The 25,517-nt window shown below is 33.3% G+C and overlaps 3 protein-coding genes and 1 pseudogene across 3 annotated transcripts; 1 reads left to right on the top strand and 3 right to left on the bottom strand.

Annotated features, from left to right (window-relative positions):
* The first annotated feature begins 228 nt into the window (after positions 1–228).
* On the top strand, positions 229–2,167 carry LOC143632000 (small ribosomal subunit protein uS15-like). Its single transcript, XM_077100604.1, has 5 exons — positions 229–301; positions 1,070–1,142; positions 1,499–1,637; positions 1,716–1,902; positions 2,001–2,167. Exons 1-5 carry the CDS (start codon positions 279–281, stop codon positions 2,032–2,034), a joined length of 456 nt encoding a protein of 151 aa, XP_076956719.1. The 5' UTR covers positions 229–278; the 3' UTR covers positions 2,035–2,167.
* Positions 2,168–3,686: 1,519 nt separating this feature from the next.
* LOC143632037 (UDP-glucuronate 4-epimerase 3 pseudogene) lies at positions 3,687–5,332 on the bottom strand (annotated as a pseudogene).
* Positions 5,333–9,301: 3,969 nt separating this feature from the next.
* On the bottom strand, positions 9,302–14,531 carry LOC143632036 (3-phosphoshikimate 1-carboxyvinyltransferase 2-like). The gene is made up of 8 exons (XM_077100634.1): positions 14,170–14,531; positions 13,154–13,398; positions 12,346–12,499; positions 11,549–11,763; positions 11,341–11,458; positions 11,045–11,255; positions 9,818–9,879; positions 9,302–9,722 (listed from the first exon to the last, which is right to left on the bottom strand). The coding sequence occupies exons 1-8, from the start codon at positions 14,494–14,496 to the stop codon at positions 9,504–9,506; spliced, it is 1,551 nt and encodes a 516-aa protein (XP_076956749.1). The 5' UTR covers positions 14,497–14,531; the 3' UTR covers positions 9,302–9,503.
* Positions 14,532–16,770: 2,239 nt separating this feature from the next.
* On the bottom strand, positions 16,771–23,789 carry LOC143632035 (putative tRNA N6-adenosine threonylcarbamoyltransferase, mitochondrial). Its single transcript, XM_077100633.1, has 11 exons — positions 22,713–23,789; positions 22,473–22,569; positions 22,295–22,385; positions 20,675–20,724; positions 19,614–19,804; positions 19,441–19,526; positions 19,288–19,363; positions 18,426–18,509; positions 18,193–18,307; positions 18,019–18,107; positions 16,771–17,038 (listed from the first exon to the last, which is right to left on the bottom strand). The coding sequence occupies exons 1-11, from the start codon at positions 22,797–22,799 to the stop codon at positions 16,904–16,906; spliced, it is 1,101 nt and encodes a 366-aa protein (XP_076956748.1). The 5' UTR covers positions 22,800–23,789; the 3' UTR covers positions 16,771–16,903.
* Between the last annotated feature and the right edge of the window lie 1,728 nt (positions 23,790–25,517).

Below are 25,517 nucleotides of genomic sequence, written 5' to 3'. Positions count from 1 at the left end.
AATACCCGACTATACGGGAACCGGTTACTACCCGATAACTCGCCTTTTGTTGACCATACCCAGAACCGATTCCTAAAAATACCCGGTTTGTGCACCGTAGAACTAAAAGATATATGCAAGACTGGGCCTGTACAAAAATATGAGGAAACCCCAGCCCATGTTATAACTGGGCCGGTACAGAAACACCCCAAAAACACACTATAAAAGCAACTGATCCATAATCCTCCGCCTACATTTGTTTTCTAGGGTTTCAAGGCGAACACTACATCTCTGTCACCATGGGTCGTATGCACAGCAAAGGGTAATCTTTCTAATCCATTCTTCTTATTGATTTTCATATTATTATTATGTTTAATACCAACAAAAAGTTGTGTACTCTGTCGTTATTATTGAAGTTTAGTTTCAGGTTAGGTTGAAAATGTTTAGATTATGGTTCTTTATTGATATTTTAGCTGATATGAATTGGTTGTAACATGAAAGTTTGTTGATTTATGAGTAGTTAGTGTATGAGAGTATTATTTTGATGTCTGGATGCAAAAATGTTTATGTTTTGTGTTATATTTGATATAAATATGTTTAATGCCAAGAAAAGTTTGGTAATTTGTTGTTAATGTTGAAGTTGATTGTTAATCAGCTTGAAAATGTTAAGATGAATGTTTGTTGATTTATTGGTAGTTAGTGTATGCTTATTATTTTTGGGTGCCAAAAAGTTTATGTTTTGTGTTGAATTTGATAAAGCCTGAATGATTTGTTGTTATTGGAGTTGAGTGTTAATTAGGCTGAAAATGTTAAGATTATAGTTCATCATTGATTTTAGCTTATATTTTTATGGTTCTGACATGAATCTTTGTTGATTTATGGTTAAATAGTGTATGAGTGTAATTTGGATTTCTGGATGCAAAACAGTTTATGTTTTATGCTTAATTTGATAATTATGTTTAAAATGATAAAAGTTTTGATTAATTAGTTATTATTGAAGCTGAGTGCTAATTAAGTTGAAAATATTAAGATGAATATGTTTTGATTTATCAGTGTTTGATTTGTGTTTTGATTATTGTTTGTTGAACAGTAAGGGTATCTCAGCATCAGCAAAGCCGTACAAGAGGACTCCACCAAGCTGGTTGAAGATCTCTGCTCAGGATGTATGATATCTTATATTTCTTGTTTTTGTTTTCAAGTTTTGATAGTATAGCAGTTATATGATATTTATAGTCTGAGTTTGCATTGTTACTTTTGAGTTTAACCTATACAACTCATCTTTTTGAAAACTTTTATGGTGCTTAGTTGGCGTTTTTATGAATTAAAATAGATTGTTCTGCGTGCTTTCAATATTTTTAGAAGATTGTTTGATAGTACATTTTATGTACTGTTATTCTGTTAATATCAGTGTACTAGTACTCTAGTAGTTTTTTATTTCATATGTTTTTCGTGCTGTTTAGGTGAGATGAAATTGTTGTTGTTTCTTTGTGTAGTATTAAACTTTGGTTTATTTGTTCAGGTTCAGGACAGTATCTGTAAGTTTGCAAAGAAGGGTCTAACACCATCTCAAATTGGTGTTATTCTTCGTGATTCTCACGGTATTGCTCAGGTCAACAGTGTAACCGGGAGCAAGATTCTCAGGATTCTTAAGGCTCATGGTATGCATATTTTTTACTTCTGGTTGTATCAACTGCTTTGTTTATGCGATAATCATTATTGTGAATTTTAATTTACAGGACTTGCTCCTGAGATTCCAGAGGATTTGTACAACCTCATCAAGAAGGCTGTTGCTATCCGAAAGCATTTGGAGAGAAACAGGAAAGACAAGGACTCCAAATTCAGGTTGATTCTTGTCGAGAGCAGGATTCATCGTCTTGCCCGTTACTACAAGAAGACCAAGAAGCTTCCACCTGTCTGGAAATAGTATGTGTCACCATCATTTAACATTCTTTTTTAATACTAATATGTTTAACTAATATTTGCATTGTTTAACTAATATGCGTTTTTTTTATGTTATGCAGCGAGTCCACCACCGCCAGCACCTTGGTGGCCTAGACATGAAAAAGCCGAAGTCTGATTTTTGAGTTTGATGTTATGTTTTTAGTTGAATTATTTGTCTTTGTTTTGAGCATGAAAAGATTGTGTGTTGTTTCAAGAACTTGTTAGAAGTGTAGCATCAATTCATGCACTTTTCATACATTATGTCATTTAACTTTTTCTTGGGTGTTTTAAATCATCTTCACTCTTAAACATCAACGTTACAGTAAAATCTGTTTATAACAAAACTAAGGTGTAATTGATATTGTATTTTTACTTGAATATGTTTGAAACACTAGTATTTTAAGGCTTAAAAATAGTTTCGGTTTTAACTTAACTATTGTACCTAATTCATGTTTACTATAGCATTATTATTTGAATAACATAGTACACTGTTAAGTGTTAATAATACTGGATGACTATGAATTATGTCTTATCAATTCTATTTGCTCTTTACGCGACAATTTCCAGACTGAAGACCTGTTGATACTGGTTTCGGATCTCAGCTGCATTGGTCTAATCATGGATTGTATCGTATCACTCCGAAGTACTCATTCAATAAACCCAAACGTACCATCCTGTTCGGTTTTGGATCGTTCAATCAAATAATTTGTCGTAACACAGTGTGAGCCCTCTTACCAAGCTGTTCTAATTTTTGCACACATTTCTGACTTCAAACAAGCCTTTGCACTTTATAAACTCAAACCTGACGACGGGCCGTGTATATTTCTTTGTTGATATATCTTACAGCTTGGTAAAAATAAAGCCAAGATGACACGTAGCATAAGGAAAGTTTGTGTACAAGAGTATTTGTAGTTGAGATATAAGACATCTAAAAATGTGAAAATCTACCAGTACAAAGCATGGATCCTTGAAACAAACAAACAAACAATATTGTTAGTTAGCTACCTCATCCAAAACTGGTAGATGTTATTTTTGATGTGGGACCCACAATTAACTGATGGTTGCAAGTTTTGACACTTCAACCATGGATTTTGTCAGCTATGCCAATGTTTATATTAGCTTCATCAGTCATAACTCACAAGTCAAATGGTGATGTCACCAAAAACACATGTTTATTTAAACCAAAATCAAGATATTCATAACATCCAAAACTATTGGACATTTAAAGTCTAAATGAAGATAAACCTAAAAGCACACTTGAAATTGAAAATATTTACCTTCTTTTTGTAATAATTAGAACCCGTTTCCAGAAAACTCACACGATCCTACCAATATCCTGCTAACCACGAATCTTGAGATCTATACTCGAGGGTCAATCAGGTGTTTACCACTACACGATCCCTTGAAGCGTATATTCAATGTTCAGTTACATGCATCATCAAGATGAACAAGAATTTGATAATAACTAAAACCAAGAAAATCAAGAAAAATCAAAACTTTATAGCATAGATTCAGAAGCATGAGAAAAAAAAATAACATTAGCATCCAAGGGTAAATAAATGTGTTATATTTATTTGAATTCCATAAAATGATATAAATACATCCAAATAAAGCAAATCTCTTCTTACTCATGAATTCTACAGCAATAAAACTACAACAATTACATTAAAAGAAAACAACACATAATCTTAATTTCTTTCGATACACATCACAAAAATCATTTCTTCATCTCACGATTTCTCTCGTTTCAACCATCCTTATCAGTTTATCATCATTAAGATACATAAAAACAAACATCACACAACTGAACATAAAACAATCATGTGAATAACAAAATGAACAAGAATTTTAAAACAACTTTACCAAATAACAAGATTTAATGATCGGTCTTCTTCCCCGAACCATAGTAACTAACATACCACCTCACAAACTTCTTCAACCCCGTTTGAAGATCCGTTGTCGGCTTATAACCAAACTCCGTCTGAGCGTAACTAATATTCGCATGCGTAAATGGAACGTCACCGTTTCTAGGCAGCTTCATCACCGTTCTTTTCGCTTTCACTTTCAACAACTTTTCCAAAATACTCACAAGATCCGATACAGGAACCGGCGACGTATTCCCCAAATTAAAAACCCGTAACTGTGCATTACCTTTCTTCTTCCCGCCACTTCCAGTACTCTTTTCAGCAGTATCCAAAGCACCCAAACAACCTTTCACAATATCATCAATATACGTAAAATCACGCGCAACCGTCCCATGATTTGCACCTTCAAAGACGGGAATCGATTTCCCTTTCAAAATATCCCGAGTGAAAAAGAAATAAGCCATATCGGGCCTACCCCACGGTCCATAAACAGTAAAGAATCTTAAACCGGTTAACGACAAACCATAGATATGATTATAAGTGTGTGCGATTTCTTCACCAGCTTTTTTCGTGGCTGCATACAGACTGGCGGGTTGATCGGTTCGGTCTTTTTCCGAAAAGGGTACTTTGGTATTTAACCCGTAAACAGAACTAGACGAAGCCCAAACTATCGCAGGCTGCGGATTCGCACTTTTGCAGACTTCAAGAACATTAACTAAACCAGCAATATTACTATGAACATACGAACTAGGGTTTTCCATTGCATACCTAACACCAGCCTGAGCCGCTAAATGCATAACATGAGTAAACGAAACCACCTCGAACAGCTTCTTAAGCAATTCGGCGTCGTTTATGTCGCCTTCGACAATGTAAATCCCACTCCTTTCAAGCAAAGCTTGTCTAGCTCTCTTGAGCGATGGATCATAGTAGTTATTAAAATTGTCAAGCCCTAAGACGCCGTCCCCGCGGCGTTTCAAGGCGGCGCTGACATGGGTTCCAACGAACCCCGCAGCGCCGGTGACCAGGACCGAGAACCCGTTAGGGGATCGGATCTTGGCGGATGATTTGAGGCGTTTTTCCCATCCGGGTCCGCCCCAAGATTTGGTTTTTAAGGATCTCCTATTGAGATCTGAGTTGTGTGTGGAAGTGGAAGTGGGTGGTGACTTAAAGAAGAACACAAGTATTAATCCCATAAACACAAAGCTCCAAAATGTGAGTTTGGCTAAAGATGAATAGTGCCATCTGAATCTATAAGACTTATCTATCTTGAATTTGCCAGGTGTTGATGGGATATTATTAATACTATCCAAATGAGATGAAGATAGCTTCATAATAATATGAGTAAATCAGAAATACCCAAATCTTGATTTGCCCTAATTTCTTGAAAAAGATTCAAGATTTCTTGATTTGCAAGAAAAAGATTGGATTTTTATGAAACTCACAGAGGTGTTTGTGTTTCTTGACTGTCTGATGAAGGTATCTTGAGGTTTCTTGAAGCTTTTGTGTGGGTTTTCTTGGTTCTACAGGAACAGGTAAAAAATGACAGACAAGAAATGAGGTGGAAGGATCTTGAAAAATGAAAGTGGAGGTTAAAGGAGATTTAGAGTGGACTAATTGTATTGTATATAGTCAAAGTCAACAGTGATGTGTAATGAAAGGTTTAGGTGTTGCTTTTTTAGTTTTTAGTTTTAGGATTTAGTTATTTACCATAAAAGTTAACCTATTTTTTAAGTGGGAAAATAAAAAACTTTAAACGTTCAACAAACAGAAAATTGGCTACTTGCTTTGTACGTGGTGATTCAATTGCACAAGGTCACCGTCAACTAATTCAACTCAGTCGTACGGAGCCCTTAACACCTTCAAGTTATCTCAAGTTCCGGGGAAACCCACCAGCTCAAAGACCCATTGATGGTAAACCCGGACGCTCTCAGATTCGAACTGGAAAACACAAAGATCTTATATTTCTTCATTGAGAATCGAACTGGAGATCACAAAGCTCTCAGTTTTCTCCTCTAAAATGTTGTAAGTAAGGTTTGAACTTGAATCTTTATTAAGAAACTCAAATTTCATATCACTACACCAGAAGGTTTAAGTGGGAAAATGTATCTTTCTATTACTATTATTAATTTATTTTCTTGATGTAAAAAAATAATATTTTATATCCTTTTTTTTCATGTGCTCTTTTAATTTTATTATTTATCTTATCGGAATATTCTTTTCAACTTTTTAACGACATACTACTATAAAACAGACTTTTACCAATAAAAACGACGGAAAGATATACATTAATTTTTTCGGAAGGTATTTATAGTTTAACATTACAGTTTTTTATTAATAGATAATATTTAAAAAAAAAAATAGTTGTCAATGATGAAAAACTTTTCCGTTGATAAAACTGAAATAATGATAAGCATTAATACAATTTAGTTTTGTTTTTATTTTTTTGAAAGGCCAGCTTTTATAAAAAAAAACAAAAAATGAAGACTAATTTTTTTTTTGAAAGGCCAACTTTTATAATGATAAGCATTAACACAACTTTTATAATGATAAGCATTAATACAATTTAATGAGGAGTGATAAATTTGATAGCATGATAAATCATTTTGAAAATGTGCATTTTCTAGTAATTAATCACAAACAAAAGGATTAACATTTATTATAAAAGAAAATGATTTTTAGTTATTTTAGGGCTCTTGATTATGTAATGAAGCCATAGAATTCAGTGGCCTCAATTGTGTGTTACTTAATTTGACAATTTGTGTTCATCTTGGAATTTGAAATAAGTGTGGGGATTTGTTGAGAGATGAAGTATATGAGATCTTGCTGCTAATTCTAAGGAGTGTTCTTAGTATTTACACCATTGGATTGTGTGAGATCTATGGGGGCTTGCAAGCTTTAAATCTTTATATAATTTGTAAAATGATGATACATTAATGATTAATCTTCTATAAAGTAACCAATTTTTTAAAGAGTTATAAGAGTGATTGTATCTTGTGTTTATTAAGAGTTAAGAATATGAACTATTGTTTAAAACAAATTATAATAATATTTATTAAAAAAAAAGTTACTGTTGTTTTTGGTGGGTGGCACTTTGGTTGATTCAACTTCACTCCATTGGTCAATTTACTTGATAAGTTTAATTTAATATGAAAAGTGGGACTTAAGTCACTCTATGAACTCCACATTTCATGAATATGTTTTCTTATTATTTCCAAAACAATTTTATATGCAGAGTAACAGAAAGTATTATTGAAAGATGAAACTAAAATGGGTTTTAAAGATTATTATGATTTTTTTAAAGTTATTTTTATTCCATTCTTAGATAATACAAAAATGGGTTTAAAAGGTTAACATGAAATTTTAAATAGTTACTTTTATTTTATTAGAACATTTCCTATTATATTTCTGGGATAGTGACTATTAATGGAATGTTGGATATAACTTGAATCGTGTCCATCAAATTTTCTAAAAAGTTTTATTTAGGCTTGATATTTGTCCTATATGTTAGATTAAATCTTTTCTTTTTTAACGTCTCATAAAGTACAGTTATTAAATCCACTAATATCGTATTTTGGTGATCGAACCTTCATCCCATAGGATATACGAGAACACCAATACCGTCATGCTAAAGCCCTTCGATAGTTAGATTACGTACACTCTAGTTTCATGCTGAGAAAACTTTTACGTAAAACACAAAGAAATTGTTACTATATTTGTGACTGAATTAATGACTCCATGTTTATAAGAACAAGTTCTATATGTGTGTGTTATCAAGTCGGTTGTCGTTACACTCATCCATTCTAACGAAAAATTTACACGTTTTTGTATGATCAAGCTAGTTACGGCATGCATACCGGATCGGATTATACCAGGTCATTCAAACAAGTACATACATGTCTTGAAAACCATTTTGGTTAAATTGTTGTTGGATTTTAAAATAAAGTTAATTAACATTAATAGATCTGTCTTTTCTCTTATCATTAAATGAATACATGAAGGAGAGGTGTGGAAGAAAATAAAAAATGAAAAGGATTCCAAGAGACATGCCATGTGAGGATGGGATGAGTCATGTTTGGTGTGAGGTTAACATAGAAAGCACACACACTTTGAAAATGAAAGGATACCCTCATTTACAAATTTGTGTTTGGTGTTATTATCATGGTTACCCTTTAGATCTAACTGTTTGTGTATTTGGCAAATATGGTCATTTGATTTTCTCATTTCACAACCAAAGTCCTTGGCAAAACGTAGTTTTTAAGGACAAGTTACGAATATTCTTAATTTGAAGAAATATCGATAGCATGTAAAGAAGATTTATTTCATTCGAGATCATTCCAATGCATATTCAATAATTAAAACCTATTAGAGAAGAATGAAACGCAACCCAAAAAAATGACTCTTCATAGAACCCCGAGTAACCAAAAATAGAAAAACAAACTAGATTGCTTTCAAATCTAGAAACTTGACATAAAATATCATTCAAAAGCGTTTAATCGGATTTAAAACCATACACTTGGGGTTAAACTTAGGTTCGGATTTTGATTGCAATTTAGGTAAACCTTTTAAACTTTTTTTGTCAAAATTCCCAACTTTATTAGTTAGGGTAGCACCTACATCATGTGAGCTTGTATGTATAAAAAAAGGCTACACCACCAAACTTCGACTTATTGCAAACTTAATTGAGTAAGAGTAATTTTCAAGTATCATAAGTCCCTAAGTTGGACCCCACATATTTTATCTTGCTTACATTTTTTTTCTTATAAAATTAAACCTCTAATTACTCTATTTATTATATATCAATCAATCAATATATAGTAAATGAAATAATAATAATAATAATAATAATAATAATAATAATAATAAAAAGTAGTAATAATAAAAACAATAATAGTAATAATAAAATAATAATAATACTATTGCTAATAATAATAATATTTATTAAATCTCACATTTTCTTTTATCCTTACCCAATATTTAACCACAGTTTGATTTATTTTTCTATTGCTAAATTCAATATAATGAACAAAAATGTGTTCTTTTTAATTCAGGCTATAAGTAACAGCTTATTAGACATAACTTTTACAATGATACGTTACTATGTTAGGATGAACAAGACGTGAAAAATAACCGTCCAAAATCTCTCAATTTAACTGTTATTAAGTTAGAAAATCTTTTTTCCTTTCAAAACATTTAAACTCGCAATTTTGATAAGAAAACAATAAATGTGTGAAGAATCATGACCTAGTTTATAATATATATCTTCTCAAGTATCTATTAGACCCCACTAATCTTAACTTGTAAGCAGCATAATATAAGGGTTATGAGAAACATGAGCTCAAACCCATTTTTGTACTATTCTAAGTTTTCAAGATTGACAACTCATTGTTTGTTACCAACATATACTTTATTCAACATTTAAAGATCAATAATTTAAGCCACCATGTGCTAAATTGAGAATCAAGATTAAACCTTCACACCTCTTTTACAAATATTGTCTAGATTCAATTCAACCCACCTTTATTTTAATAACTCATTAAATATGCATCAAAATTCATACAATGCTAACATGTTCTTGCAGATACAAGATTACACTCAGATCCATAGAAAGCTACAACCTTGACATAAAAAAATAATAATAAGCGAAACCCTTGTGACGAAACACAACTTTTTGAAGGGTAAAGTCGTCAAACTAGCATTTCAACCGTTAAGGGATTCTGTTTAATGCTTTGTGAATCTTTCAAGAACTTCAAAGTAGTCTGGGAAGGTCTTGCGGGTGCAACCGGGGTCCTTGATGGTGACCGGAACGTCTGCACACGCAGCAAGAGAGAATGCCATGGCCATTCTGTGATCATCGTAAGTGTCGATTGATGTTACGTTTAACTTCTCTGGTGGAGTGATCACACAATAATCAGGTCCTTCTTCGACTGTTGCTCCCAACTGAAAAGGTTACAAGGGTAAAAGAGTCTTTTTAGCATTAAATGAATGGCGGGTAGAAGGCTGTTTAAGAGTTACATGGCTAAAATGACTTGTACCTTTCTTAGTTCCGTGCAAATGGCAATCATCCTTTCGGTTTCTTTTACTCTCCAACTAGCCACTGTCAAATATCGAAGGAAGATAATGTTATTATGAACTATCATTTATCAAACGAGTCGTGTTCGCGGGTTGGTGCATTGAACCCAGCCACGAGACAAACACGAAAATCGTGTCACACACATGAACCCAAACACTACACGTGAATTAGTGGTACGAGTACAGCCCCTTTAACCCAAAATATATATTTAACTGTTTTGCATATTGGCACTTTCATTTCTAAATTTACATATTATGTTTAAACTATGTCAATTCAATTGTGAACTTCTAAATTTTGCTATGCAGTCGATATCGCCGATATATCACCGATATAACAGTGATATATCGGTTATCGGTCCCTTAGCGATATATAAATCAGAATATCGTTACCGATAATATCGACGATATTGACCGATATTTGGCCAATATTGAACTAATATTTGACCGATATAGCACCGATATTCCCGATATCAGTGTTTTAAGTCTTAATTATCAACTTTTAGTGTTCAACGTTAGAGTTTTAAGTCTTAATTAATTCTTACTTGCTACGATTGTTAGTGATTTTCAATTTGCAAAAGGTTAATTTGTTAATGGTAGAAGACTATACTGAATTATTAGTGTTAAATTGCTATATATATGAATTTTACATGATATTAAAATTTACCGATATCTCACTGTGATAACCGATATCTCAGATATCGGTCCTTGACCGATAACCGATATTTTTCCGCATTAACTGCTTAGAAATTTTGGCATAAAAAAAAATACCCAAATAGTTTAAGCTATTAGTCTATTACATAAAACACATTTTTGAAATAAATAAATAAATGGGTCAACCCATGAATCCGTCAGGTTGACACGCACACGACCCATTTAGCTAAAGGAAACATGTTCGCTGGGTTGACCCAAAACTGCCCTGAACTTGTTTAGACTAAAGAACCCAAACCCGCGAATTTTGTGTTTGGCTCAAGTCATGTTTTCATGGTGTGTCATAAAGTCACACCCCTAATCTAAAGTTTAATATATAGAATTATAGATACACTACATTCATTCCAAAATTCGATACTCGTGTTGGTTTATGTGATCACCACACTAGTCTAAAATTTCATCTAAAACAATAACTCTTTAATTTAAGAATACGTGATAAAGGAATATATACAAAACTAAAAAATGGTAATGCCAAATCATACCGTCTCTAATGGCAGTGGGACCATCAGCATAAAGGGCAACAACAGCAAGAGTCATAGCCACATCGGGCATCTTGTTCATGTTAACATCTACTGGACGCAAGTGTCCCCTTCCGGAAGGGTTCCGTGGCGGGCCCTTCACTGTCACCGAGTTCTCTGTCCACGTCACTTCGGCACCCATTTGTCCAAGCACCTCAGCAAACTTCACATCCCCCTTTTTTACAAAAACAATAAAACAGTAAGATTATGAAAATATAAAATGATATTATTTTACCACTAAAAGTCAAAGTTGGTCAAACCTGTAAACTGCTTGTTCCACAGCCTTCAACCGTAATAGTGCCACCAGTGATGGCAGCACCGGCTAAAAAGTAACTTGCGCTTGAAGCATCACCTTCCACGTAAGCGCTTCCAGGTGACCTGAAAACATAGTATTACAAATTAACCATATGAACTATGCTGACTTAACACTTTTTTTTAAAGTTCTATTTCGTGTAAAGTTTAACTTACTTGTACTTCTGACCACCTCGGACATAAAACCTGTCCCAACTGTCACTATGTTCAACAGTAACACCGAACCGTTCCATTAGTTTCAGTGTCATTTCTACATAAGGTATAGATATTAATTTATCTATAATCTCAATCTCTACATCTCCTAGTGCAAGAGGGGCTGCCATTAGCAATGCGGTCAAATATTGGCTGCTGATTGATCCAGACAGTTTAACCTGCAATTTGAAGGTCAACAAAAGGCTCAATTAAAAAGGTTCTTTATTAATTAGATTATTATGAAAACATTCATATTCAGTGAATTGTTCGGCACTAAGTTTGTTAATCTTCATTTATTTAATATGCGAACGAACTCAAACAAAACTGTTTGTTCATTTGGTTTTACAAACGAGCATGAGCACATGTCTCATTCGTTCATTTATGTCCGTGAACATTCATTCATTTAAATTTGTTTATGTTCAGTTAGTTTACGTTTTTGCTACTTTACGTTCATTTATATATTTATTTAAATCTTTTAGGTCCCATACAATTCAGACTAGTTTTATGAAATTCAAATATTCACCTAGCACAGTTTAGTCTAGTTTTATTATCTTTTTAGGCCCAACGTATTGATTTTCACGTTTATTTTTAATTAATTTTCTATCAGTTATGTTCGTTTGTGAAGCATCATTATGCTGTTAACAAACAAAAACAAACACATTAATTTACTAAATGAACGAATACGAATGAGAAAACCCTGTTCTTTTAGTTGTCTGTGTTCAATTGTTTTTCGGTCTAAGTTAAACGAACATGAACATTACCTTTCCACCTGGAAGGCCTCCATTGGCAACTACACGAACAGGTGGACAATTTGTACCAAGATAACAATCAACATCTGCACCAAGTTGTTTAAGACCCGTGACCAAATCACCAATCGGTCTCTCTCTCATTCGGGGAACACCATCTAGTATGTAGCTGAAAAATATATTCAAAAATTGGTATCTAAATCTGAAGTCAAATATACAAATATCCAACGCATGAAACGGGCTAAATTCATGAGTCACGCAAAGGTTTTTCAATGCTATTAAATACGTAGTAGATTATTATTTTAACTATAGTTTATCTTATTTAAAACATTAACTACTTAAAAACTTACTAAAAATGAATAAAAAAAAGTTTTGACCCTCCTGACCAATCCGACCCGTATTAAAAGTGACCCATTTGAACCTGAACCCAATAGGCAACCTAATCAAGCTACCTATTTTCCCACCTCTAATATTAATTCTCAAATTCACACCACCTCTTTTCAATGAAAATAATTACTTATTTTAGTGTATCTTGAAAACTGTTCATTATTATGTAGAATGTTCCATGTCACGACCAGGATGGTTTTTTATCCACACGATACCTTTATTTGCGTCTAATTCGAAAGGGTATTTTAGACATTTAGCAAACACTCAAAATATTTATATTAAACTTTGTGCCATCATCCAGTAAAAAACTGTCACAACTGTATGTCATTTCAAGATTGTTTCAAGAAACACAATTCATAAAACCATAAACCTTAGGACTGACAATTTACGTAGTTTAAACTAACAAGTAAAATTTTAAAAAGTTTACTCAAAATACCTTGAATTACCACCAGCAGCAGTAACTGCAGCAGTCAATGGACGCATAGCGGTTCCTGCATTTCCAAGAAAAAGCTGGATTTCATCCTTGGCTTCTTTACCAACCGGAAATACACCACCACACCCTTCGACAGTTGCTCTTTTAATTTGACCATTTTCTTCGACGGTCAACCCTAAAGCTCTTAATGCCCCAAGCATATAATGAACGTCATCACTATTCAATAAGTTGTCTACAACAGTAGTCCCCTGCAAAAGCATTTCACTTAGATTCATTTAGTATTCCCACTATAACCAATGGTCAAAGCCTAGATGCACATAACACAAGCAATATTTACAATGATCAAATAAGATCCATATTAGACTGTTTTAGGTTGATTCCAGGATTGTTTAGGGGTTCAAACAAGTCTAGACGATTTTGACAAGAACTTCGCCGGTAACTACGTCGGGGCGCCTAAAACTACGTTTCAGGCGAGGCGCTTACATTGCATTGCGCTGTGCTTTTACACCTAATGCGCCTTTGACAACATATCTTTGAATAACTAACTTTGTACACCATAGGTGATGAATAGCAATCTTTTTCTTTTCTCGTATGTTAGTGCTATGTAGAATGAAAAACCAGTTCAGATACTGCTAAATATGTAAGATCTAAATACTTTTTAGAATAACGAGCTCTTCTTTGTTCGGCCCATGGAACGGACCATCATCAACCTTGCAAATTTTTAAAAGAAAAAAAAAACAAAATCTTTGACTAAGCATTTTTTGTCCAAATCATTGGTCCTTACATCATGAACTTTTGTTTTTAAATATTCTTACAAGATCTAAAGTTTGGGCCTATACTTAAAAAGTCAACAAACTTCTAGTTTACATCACCAACTAGATCAAAATTCAATATTTCAATTATCAATACCATATAAAAAAACAATCAAAAAGTCCCAAACTTTACACTCAACTGCAAAATCCCAACCATCTAAAGTCATAAAAATCAAATCTTTATTCAAAGAAACCAAATTAGAATACCTCAGCAAGAGCAGCTAGCAGGAGGATCCGATTAGACAAAGATTTGGATCCGGGTAAATGAACCGTACCCGAAATCTCCTTAATGGGTTTCAAGACAATCTCCTCAGGTGCAGTGGACGGCTTCTCAGCAGTAGCAACAGCAGCAGCCGTAACACCAAACGACGGCCTCTTGTTGTTAACATTTTGATTAGAAGTAACAGATACGTTGTTCATTTTGAGGTTTGATCGAAAGGATAAGAAAGATAAAGGGTGTGATTTGGGAGATGGGTTTTGAGTGTTGGTGAGATTGGACGTGAAATTGGCTAAATTGTAAATGTGAATCGCCATTCTGAGCAGGTAGTTTGTGGTGGGATTGAATTGGATTGAAGTGAAATTTGGGTGGAGGTTGAAGAAAGAATTTGAAGGTGGGAAGTTTGGTGGCGGCTTTTTAGAGTCTTGGTTTGCTTACCAACCCCCCGCATCTTACCAACCCAAACACCCATATTATTATTATTATTATTATTATTATTATTATATTTCTCTTGTTTAATTGACCATAACGTGTAATAATAAAACTAATATTTTATTATAACTAATAGTCTATTCTTTTTATTTTTTTTTCTGAACGATCAGTCTATTTTATGACTTTCGGATGAACCATTCATCTGATTACACTTAGACACCAGTTCGGACGTTACAAAAACGGAAATTTTATGACGTAGTGCTGGCAGGATAAATTTCTCGTCTTGGCATGAATTCAAACTGGCAACCTTTGAAGGAAGCCAAGTTTTTATCTTCATCGTCATAACCAACTGGACTAGCACATACGGTTCATCATGTATATTAATATTTTTATAATTACTGTGCAATTGATTTGTTAGTCGCTTGAGCAGCTGGTATGGTTGGATGATGCTCCCATTTTTAGGGTGGTGTGTTGTAGAGGGATGGTGATTCCGTTTTCTCTAATCTCATAGTCTTGATCTCTTCTCTTGCTCGTCACAATTTTTTTTGCTATCCTAGTAGCTACTTCTTGCTTCACTCATTGAAAGAATTTGGTGTGTTTCGAAGTGGATTATGCTTCCCGCTCTTGTGACTAATGGGTACTTTATAACTAATTAATATGTATCTAATTATAAAATTATAAGTTACATGATCTTTAAGTTATGCATGCTATGTGGATTTGATTTTTTTCCTATAGGTTTGGTCGAAACTTTTGTCAAACAAAAATGCATTTTCTTCTTATTTATAATGTACGTTAAAAACATGTAAAATACATATGAAATGACCGTTTAGTCTAATGATGCATCCCTATCCTAGCGGCCTCTCGTCTTAAAAAGCTAAAACTTAAAACTAGTAAAAATCACGACAACATCATGTTTGTTGCATCGTAGTTCAATGACAACCTCATGCATTGCTCATTATCGTTGTCTACATCACCACCAAAAATACCAACTAATATTTGACCAACCCTAACTCTAACAAACCACCCATTGGAATCTAACATTCTTAAGCTCAACAAGGGTAGCTCTAAGTTGGTTTTATTGTACGATTTAATGGTCTATAGCTCATGCAATTAGGTCTAGTGTAAAACTAAACCAACCCGTTTAACAAACACTTAAAAGAATACCTACCACGTTCCCCAAAACGAACATAATTCATGGCTCTTTTCTTGTTTTAAGGCGGGATTGTTACGATACAATTTGGTAATCAAGAGATTAAGATCGATGAAGAGAAGAACACAGAAGAAGAAGTAATCTCAAATTCATCGGTACCAATTAGCTGTGTCCTGGTTTAAGTACAACCTAACATTAAAGACACGTGACAACAATCAGGCTAACTAACCAAAGACATCCTATACTATTCAACTATTACAAACAGATCGTTTTACTATTTTTGATACCTAACAGGGATGGTTACCTTTACTTTGGCACAACAATTTCTAGTAATCATTAATATTAAAGACACGTGACAAAATATATAGCGTATTGGTATGAATTATAAAGTTAATAATTATTTAGGTTTAAAATAATAACAAGATGTTTTGTGGAGGATATGAGAAGGGATAGGTATATACTTAATTTGATACCACACTAAGTCACAAGTCACAACCTACCTACCAACTTGAGGGTTGGTAGTACCAAAACGAGATTACACATGGCTGCTTATGTTGACAGTGTCTCAATTCAAATCTAATAATAATATATCATTATAATATTATATATGTTTTCTTTTCAAAATTACATATTTCTGTTGTAATGAACTGATATCTGAAAAACAAAACGAAAAACCCCTAACATCCTTACAACATCACCATCTCCTTCACAAAGGGTTGTTCGCAAGCTAAACTCGACTTTAATTTCAATCGAGGCAACTCGCCTCAATCTCCTATAACCGAGCTTAACATCTCCAATACCAAACCAACTATCATCAGTCCATCACCACTCATTAACCAACTAGATTTATATGTTTATTTTTTGAAAAAGTGGTTAAACTGATAAACAATACAACAGTTCAATATTTATAATCCTTGGACCATTTTTTATTTTAAATATATAAATAAAAAGGTTTATATTATTACTTTCATAACTGAACTTGTGTAATTCAATATATAAGCTTCAAGAAATCAAAAGGAAAGTTTTCAATAAAATTACTTACATTTTTAAAGTGACTTCCAAAGATAAATTACTAATTCTATCAACCCAAAGGCATGTTTAGGGTAAAGAAACCAAATGGTGCAAGAATATGAACACATATGTTATGAACTTTGGTACTGAGAAGCTTGAGTAAGTGCAGTAAGAGATGGATGGATCCGGGCCGTCCTCATCGACCGAGCTATGCTTCTACCCCTCTCGTATTCCTCCCCCAACGGCCACCTCGGCCGCAAATCAAGCTGCATTTCACAAACAATCATAAACCAAAAATATATATATAGTTATTTCGAATAAAGGTTATAGAGACGTGTACATTTTAGTATCAAATATAAAAAGACAAAACACTAACGAATATGTTTTGCTGATTATTGAGAGGTCAACAGGCTCTCTTAAGGATGCCAAAGTTAACTAAATTTCAACATTGGTATTGAAAAGCATGAGGTGAAGGCGAGAGCTTCACGTAAGTCTGTAAACGAACCGGCATTTAGTGAACCGTTTGGCATGAAGTTTGTTAATTTATGAACAATTTTTTTTTTCAATTAGCTAAACGAACAAACACTAACACGTCTCATTCATTTATGTTCGTGAACATTCGTTAATGTTCGTTTACATTTGTTTAAGTTCGTTAGTTTACGTTCGTTAATATATTCGTTTAAATTTTTTAGGTCCATTACAATTTAGTCTAGTTTAATAACTTTTTAGGCCCAACACATTGTTGTTCAAATTTACTTTTTATTGGTTTTAGTTCAGCTATGATCTTCTATCTATGTTGGGTTGCATTCGTTCATTTGCATTCGTGAACCGTTCGTTTATATTGTTAACAAACGAACTCGGACACGTTCAGTTTCTTAACAAAAGAACACAAGCAAGAAAACCCCGTTCGTTTAATTGTTCGCGTTCACTCATTTGAGCATTTAGAGTTAAACGAACACGCACATGCTCTGTTTGTGTTCGTTCGGTTTGTTAGGCCTAGGCCTTCAGCACATGAGGCGCCAGTTATTCAGCATACTCAACATAATCATCCTAGCTATATAAGTATTTATAGATTTTCCTAGGAATAAATAAATAATTTGTATCCTACCTGACTCAACCAGTATCTTACTTTGTCCCTATAATATGCAATACTCTTTTTATAAAAGAATAAAAAATTCTAAGTTTTGAGACTACAAATTTGCACATAATCAACATTATAGAAGAGAGAAAGGGGAAAATTGCAAACCTGACAACCCTCAGGTTCAATGGCAGGTGGTGGAGGATCAAATCTTCCTAACAGAAAATTCTCAATACCGGTCCAGGCAATCATTACACCTAATAAACAGAATAACATTAGAAACCATGTCTAAATGGTACAATATGAAAGAAAAATGTGATTATGGGTCCCGTTTCTTGATACCATTGTCGGTGCAGAGACTTGGAGGAGGACAGACGAGTTGAAGAGAGTTCCTAGCAACAACCTCATTCAGGCGGGCCCTCACATACTGATATGATGCAACACCTCCTGAAACAACCTACACAAAGCAGGTTTAATTGTATCACCATGCAACAAAAATATAAATATTGTCAGAATGCCAACTGTATGTGCATGATTTTAATCAAATAATGTGAGAAAACTATAGAGAGCAATACCAAATGTTTTATTGATGGCTCAATCTCTAACGCCCATTGAATAGCCCGTTCACACTTTTCTTCTAGATGCAATACTGCAACCCTCTGCATGAAAGGTAAACAGAGAAAGATAGTCATATAAGAAGTCCTCATCCACTTTTTAATTAGTGTTAGTTAGGTTTACAAAAACAATATTATTACAGTAATCATCTTAAAATCTGAATAAAGCGACATAAAAGATTGAACGCATAAGAAATAGGCTTCGGGTGTCTTTTATCCTGTTTTAGTAGGCATGTAAACAAACGTATCGTTCAGTGAACCGTTCGCGGGAAGTTCGTTTATTTAATAAACGAACAAACATGCACAAAAGTTTTTGTTCATTTAATTAAACGAATGAACATGAACACATGTTTCGTTCGTTCATTTACATTCGTGAATGTTTGTTTATGTTCATTTATTTATGTCTGTTTATGTTAGTTTATTTATTGCGTTTGTTTGTCTCCATTATGCTTGCTCAATTATGTCATTTATGTTCATTTGTGTTTATTTATGCTTGTTCGTTTACGTTCGTGAACTGTTCATTTAGATTTTTAACAAATGAGCAAGAACATGCTCATTTTCTTAATGAAAGAACATGAACAAAAATCTTTGTTCGACTAAATGCTCGTGTTCGCATTCGGTTGAAGTCAAATGAACGAACATGAACATGCCCCTGTTCGTGTTTGTTCGGTTTGTTTACAGGCCTATGTTCAAGCCATTTCCGTTTTAGCCAAGCTAATTGATTTGACCGTTTAAGTTTATACACGGCGCATTTCGACTCGTTAACAAAACGGGTCAAAAGTTTCAGGTCTCATATAGTGATGTATGCATCTTCTTTTGTCACCTGAAACGACGGAGCAATATCAGCTCGTGCGCGTTGATCTTCAACACTTGCAGAAGATAAGGGGATTCCAGCATCACTGCAAAAAAGTTGGTTAAAAATAAAGACAAATGGTTTGTTTGTTTTAAATAAATAGAATTTAAATGAACTGCATACATATTTTTGGATTCAATTGCAAGCTTTACTTGAGTCTTTAAACCAGCGTACGAGAAGTTGCAATCTTTATGTTGTTTCATTGGAACCTGAATCAAGGAAAATAAAATCATAATTTTGCAAATATATATTAAGAAATGATTGTGAATATTATGCTTGTATCAAACATAACTTACAGAGAACTTTACAGATTGAGCATCACCCTGTCGAGCAAGCTCCTCTATGGCGGGCCCACCACTCCTCCGCAAATCAAGGCCTAGCCACTTTGCTGACTTGTCATATGCCTCACCAATTGCATCATCAATAGTGGTCCCAAGTTGTAAGTATTGACCAATATCACGTGCAAGAACTATAAGGTTATGCCCTCCTTTGAAGCAAAAAATAAGGCAAGAGAATATAAGTGGGAGGTTTAAATTGAGAAAAACAACATTTAGATGTCCAAAACTTGTAAAACTCACTAGTGACTTATATTTGGTTTATAAACAATATTATTTCAATAGTAATCCATTCTACGTTTCCATATCTATCTCTAACAATGCCAAGTGGCTTTTCTATCAACAGTTTTAAGTTGTATAGATGACTGATCTTAAAACTAAAAAAAAATTCAATGCAACTGTCAACAACCTAATTATGTAAAGAACTGAACACGGTTTACTGATACATTCGGCAAATTATGCACATAAGGAATACGGCATGAATGTCTAAATTTCTTATCATGTAACTAGACATACTTCACCTTGGTTGATAACTTTATAAAAAAATGTAAATATTTTCATAAACATATAAAAAAACCACATAAGCATAGACAGAGTCAAAAAGCACAGACCTAAAAGACAATCTATGAAAGAACCATACAATATATTTTAAATCAGGTTAAATCTTTTAGTTTCCAAAATAAATTCATTATCTTACCATTGAACCACACACTCCCTGCACTCTCAATGATATAAAACAGAAGTAATTTTGAATCTGTTTATTGTTTGATATCGCTCATTTATTTTACTTGCATTTTCAAGAAGGATGAAGATTTTAGAAGCATAACAATAAGGTAGATCCATTTCTTGTTTTTCTGTTTCGAATCAAGAGGCCCATACTGATCTAAGGCGATGAAAAAAAATTCCATCTTATTTAATTGTTCCATTCATCATAATTACAAGATACGCCGTTATCTAAGAAATACTACTGTAATTTGTGTAGTTTCAAGTCAACTGAAACGGTTGCTAGCACATGATTATACCTGAGATAAGAAGAGCCATGAAAGGAAACTGCAAATCTCGGTCACATAACCTGAAATTAAAAATAAAGAAACAATAACTTGATGTACTTTTTGAGCACGGATCGCCCCACAAGAATGTTCAAGAAGCACAAGCATGTCAAGTTCATAATTTTTATCAAAACATGATTGAGTCAGACAATATGGAAACACTAGTATTTGATGGGGCCTGTTAGTAGTCAACTTGAGGATGTTTCACTTGTAAAAGATCAAAAGCATTTAATTTAACAATCTCCAAAAAGTTAACTAAACTATGTGAGTTCCTAGTGGTGAAAGTGGAGCATCCAGAAGCATAAAGTTAGGTTGTAACAAAAGTAGGAAACACATAATCATTAGAAAAGTAGACAATACGGGTCAGTTTGTAGACTCTTTTCCAGCATGTTTTTCTGTTTTGCTTTCTATAGCAGGTGGATCCACCGATCAGATTACATTCTTAAACTACAATTATCATACTTGATACCGCATATGTACTTCATTAAAAGTTGCAAAAAGACATAGTGGAGAATGAAAAGATACGCAAAGTAAGCACTCTTGTTTATTAGCAACTTATAAGAAACTTAAAATAATTAAACAAGAACCAGTCAAGACCAAGCAGATAAACAAAGCAGCAAACAAATCTAATCAATACATACAAGAATCAGACTATTAGACTAAATTGTGTTGTTCACATGAAAGGCTGGTGATCTGTAGCTGCTGTAATTGGACTGATTCGCAATTTAGTCTTTTAGTTGTTTTTGGGAGTTTTACTTTTAAGAGCTTTATTTTAGGTTAAAGATATTGAGTCTTGATTTAGTTTCCTATTTGAATAGTTTTAACGCTTCTTGTCTTTCAAGTTTGAGTCATATTTAAAGGGTTTGGATCAAATACAAATTAAATTAACATGCTAACTGTGAGAATTAAGTAGTGTAATAATAAATACAACATAGTGTAATTATAGTTTAGTGTAATTACATCATAGTGTAATTTCATTACTATGTAATTACATAATTACACTACTTGTAAATATAATTACACTACTTGATTCTTACAGTAGCACGTTAATTTAGTTTGTACGTTAACTTTACCTTCTGATTTTGATAAAAACACAAAAAAGGGTCCATCACAGATCTTATGAGAAGTTTCAATTACTTGATCATCATCATCATCATCATCATCATCATCGTACTCAGTGTATCCCACCAATAGCAAAGCTATGGTAGGGTCTGAGGAGGGTAAGATGTAGACAGCCTTACCTCTACTCCATAGGAATAGAGAGGCTGCTTCTGGTGAGACCCCCGGCTCGATAGTGGTTTTGCATCAAGCCTTGGACATAAGGCACATAACACTCAACCATCAGGCAGCCGAATAGTGCATGTACCCTTGTCTTTTGGCTATCAACGCCACCACATGATGCCAGATTAACCTTCTGCCACTTTTAACGCTATTTTCACACAATTAGTAAAATAACGTCAAAATAAGTGCAATTTCACTTTTGCCCACCCAAGGGCCCACACATATATACATTATATGCGTGCATCGCAAACAGGGCGATTTCAATTACTTGATCTAATATTCAATATTTGAAATTTTATTGATAAAATGTACCTGGCTACTATAGCATGAGCTTCCATGTGATGCACACCCACAATAGGCAACTGGTAAGTAGCAGCGATCTTCCTAGCTTTCTGCACACCAACTACCAATAACATTCCACAAAGTCAAAGTCAAACAAACCATAAAAAAGAAGAGTATAAAAGAGAAAAAATCAGTTATACGATTGTACCTCTTAGACACAGGCTTAGCCCAGGACCAATAATAACTGCAACTGCAGAGAGATCTGCTTCAGTCAACTTAGCCTTATCAAGTGCATCTTGTACTACCTAAATTATAACGTAAAAGATGATCTTAAATTATTTCAACAAATGAACAAACTGGTGATATATTAAAATATACACTTAAGTTAAAAACTTACAAAACAAAATACTAAAAGTAGAAGATAAAGGCTAAGTATTAGATGCTATACCTGATCAATCACCTGAGCATGAGCTTCTTCTACCATTTTAGGAGCTACGCCTCCATACCGTGCAAGCAGATCTGCCTTAATGAGCATATATTAGAATATTATAAGTAAGTGAAAAATCAAAGCACTTTGCATTTCATGAAAAGTAAAAAGAACTTGTTGTGTATGTGTCAGAAAGGACCATGAAAGTGAGTTAGGGTAATGACACGCACTTAAGTGACACTTGGATGATTTCTTAATGTTTAGGTATTGGAATTTCCATGTATAATTGAGTTCATGTTTGGTTCATTATCTTGCTTTACTATTCTTTATTTTGGTAACGTCTCATTACAATTGGCATTTAGAAAACATGTATAATAACAGCATGAAGCATTGCACATTCTTAGGTTTCATTATCTAACACTAGACTATTAGCTAAGTCTACACAAATTTCCAATATATATCAATTTTTACAAGAAGATCTGGCAATATGAAAAGTCCTCTTTCGATTTTGAATACGGTAATAAAATACAAAATTAGTAAATACGAAACCGACTTATAATGCTTTAAAATTGACCAAGCAATATGAAAAGTCCTCTTTGATTTTGAAATTGACTTATAAGTTGTCAATTCAAGATCTTTGCATCTTCAGTTTTGTTATGTCGGTGTCTCCTATTTGTTTTTTATTTCAATGTTTCTTCTAGCAGTCAAATATAGTTCACATTAACAAATTTATCAGACTTTAAATTGACTTAACAATATGAAACTGGTACAGGATACCAATTCAATTCATACTCATTAACAAGTAACAACCAAACAAAAACCCTTGGTCAATTCTTTCATTACCTCAAAAAATGAATACAACTACAAGCCCTAGATTATATACAATCATTAACCAGCTCCCATAACACTAAACAGTCTTAACTAACTATTGACAATAAAACTAACAGCAGCTAAACAACTTTTCTGAAATTGCAGTAACTAAATTGACTGTGCTGGCGTGGCATCTAATATCTCGCAGAACACATAGATTACAATTCACATATCATCTAGAGGTGTGCAAATTGTCATTCGGTTCGGTTCGGTTCGGTTATTACTCGTAGCCATGGTCCATAACCACAACCAAACTTTGGTTTCATTTAATCGGTTATGAAGCTCAGTTATGGTTCGGTTTCAGTTAATTTTGTTTAACTAACCAAGTCGAGTTTGAACTAAAATTTAAAGTAAATGAGCATGTAAAAAGAATAGGTGACATCAAAATCGTGCACCAAATGATACAATCTTCGATGTGTACTTTAAGATGATATCCTAAAACATTTGTAATATTAATAGATTTTGCAACTTTATCGTGCACCAAATGATAATTCATACATGTTGCATATGTGTTCAAGTATTATTATTTGTCTTTAATAATTCTCATAATTATTTGGATAATATATTATATAATTATTTGGATATTATATTATATAAGAATATTTTTAATTTCAACTAAATAATAATACTAGCAATAGATTCGAGTTAAACAAGTTAAAATACAAAATTGAAAGTCCAATTGTTCTAATGTGTAACCATATAAGATCAAGTAATATGTATTTATAGACTTATAGTTGTGCTACGGTGTCCTTAGGGTTCATATTGAACCCCTGAGTGTTATTTTTACTGTCGATCAGGTGTGGTATATGATAGCCCTAAAACAAGCTTATGCTTGAGAACTAAATGTTTTAGGTTATCTTTTTAGTTTAAAACTTTTATTTATTCATTTAACATTACTTACAGGGTCGGCTTAGACCCAATCCTGCGCTCGGCGACCGTTTAGGGCACGGTTTCGGTGAAGGGCAAAAAAATTTTAAATTTCTATATATATATTGTTTCAAACATTAACCAGTTAAATTGAGCCAATGGCTTGTAAAATAAGGAGAAAAGGATAAACAAAGAAAATTAGTTGTTGCCGAAAAATTCTCTGGCTTGTACGTAGTTGTAGTTGCAGTGGGTAGTTTGAAGAAGATGATAATAAAAAAGTAATATTTTGTTATATAAAGTTTTGTACTTTTTTGTTATTTTGTGTTCTCTATTCAAGTTGATTTTCCTTTTCTTTTTTTTTTGGTTTTATAAAAATGCAAAACTTAACTTATGTAAGTGTATAGAAATTAGTAATTTAAATAGGTTTGTGTCTAGATTCTATAAATTTAGCGATCAACAAATTTATAAATGTGTTTTGAAAAAAATAATTTATATTGTGTGCATTTCTTATATTCGCCTAGAGCACTTGAAATATCGGAGACGGCCCTGATTACTTAATACATGTGTTTGGTATGTTAGTTTGGTATTATATATATATATGTTGTATATATATTATTGTACCATGCACTGCTTTTTAATCATACATACGACACCACCACCATAACTTATGTTTTGTAAACTATAATTTGGCTCAACTTTGTAAGGTCATGCTTATAAAGGCTGTCATCATTTAATATACATGCAAATGAAAATTTAATGTATAACTAGACTTTTATTAAAATATATATGATCTCATCCAAAAATGCTATTAAAATATGATGGTTAAATGTAAATGGATAAGGCATTTTTCATCAGTTTGAACATTAATACTGTATGCTCTATAGCCGGTCCTATCATATATAAGTGAAACTAAGGTTTGAGGCCTCTAGTTTGAAAAGACCTTTATATTTTATAAAAAATATATTACCTAGGTTTGTTACCGAGAGGCAGCGAGATCAATAGGTAGGAAGAAAGAGTCGAACGAGCTAGTCAACAATCGTGCAACATGTACTCCCAAGGTTTCTAATTAAGTCAGGTGAAGTGCTCCCA

Source organism: Bidens hawaiensis, unplaced genomic scaffold, assembly GCF_021521415.1.
Source record: "Bidens hawaiensis isolate Kalapana, Puna unplaced genomic scaffold, B.hawaiensis_p1.1 tig00006359_1, whole genome shotgun sequence".
In the NCBI taxonomy this organism is placed as follows: Eukaryota; Viridiplantae; Streptophyta; class Magnoliopsida; order Asterales; family Asteraceae; genus Bidens; species Bidens hawaiensis.
The sequence above is the reverse complement of the archived record's forward strand: the minus strand, read 5'-3'. Positions and strand labels throughout refer to the sequence as shown.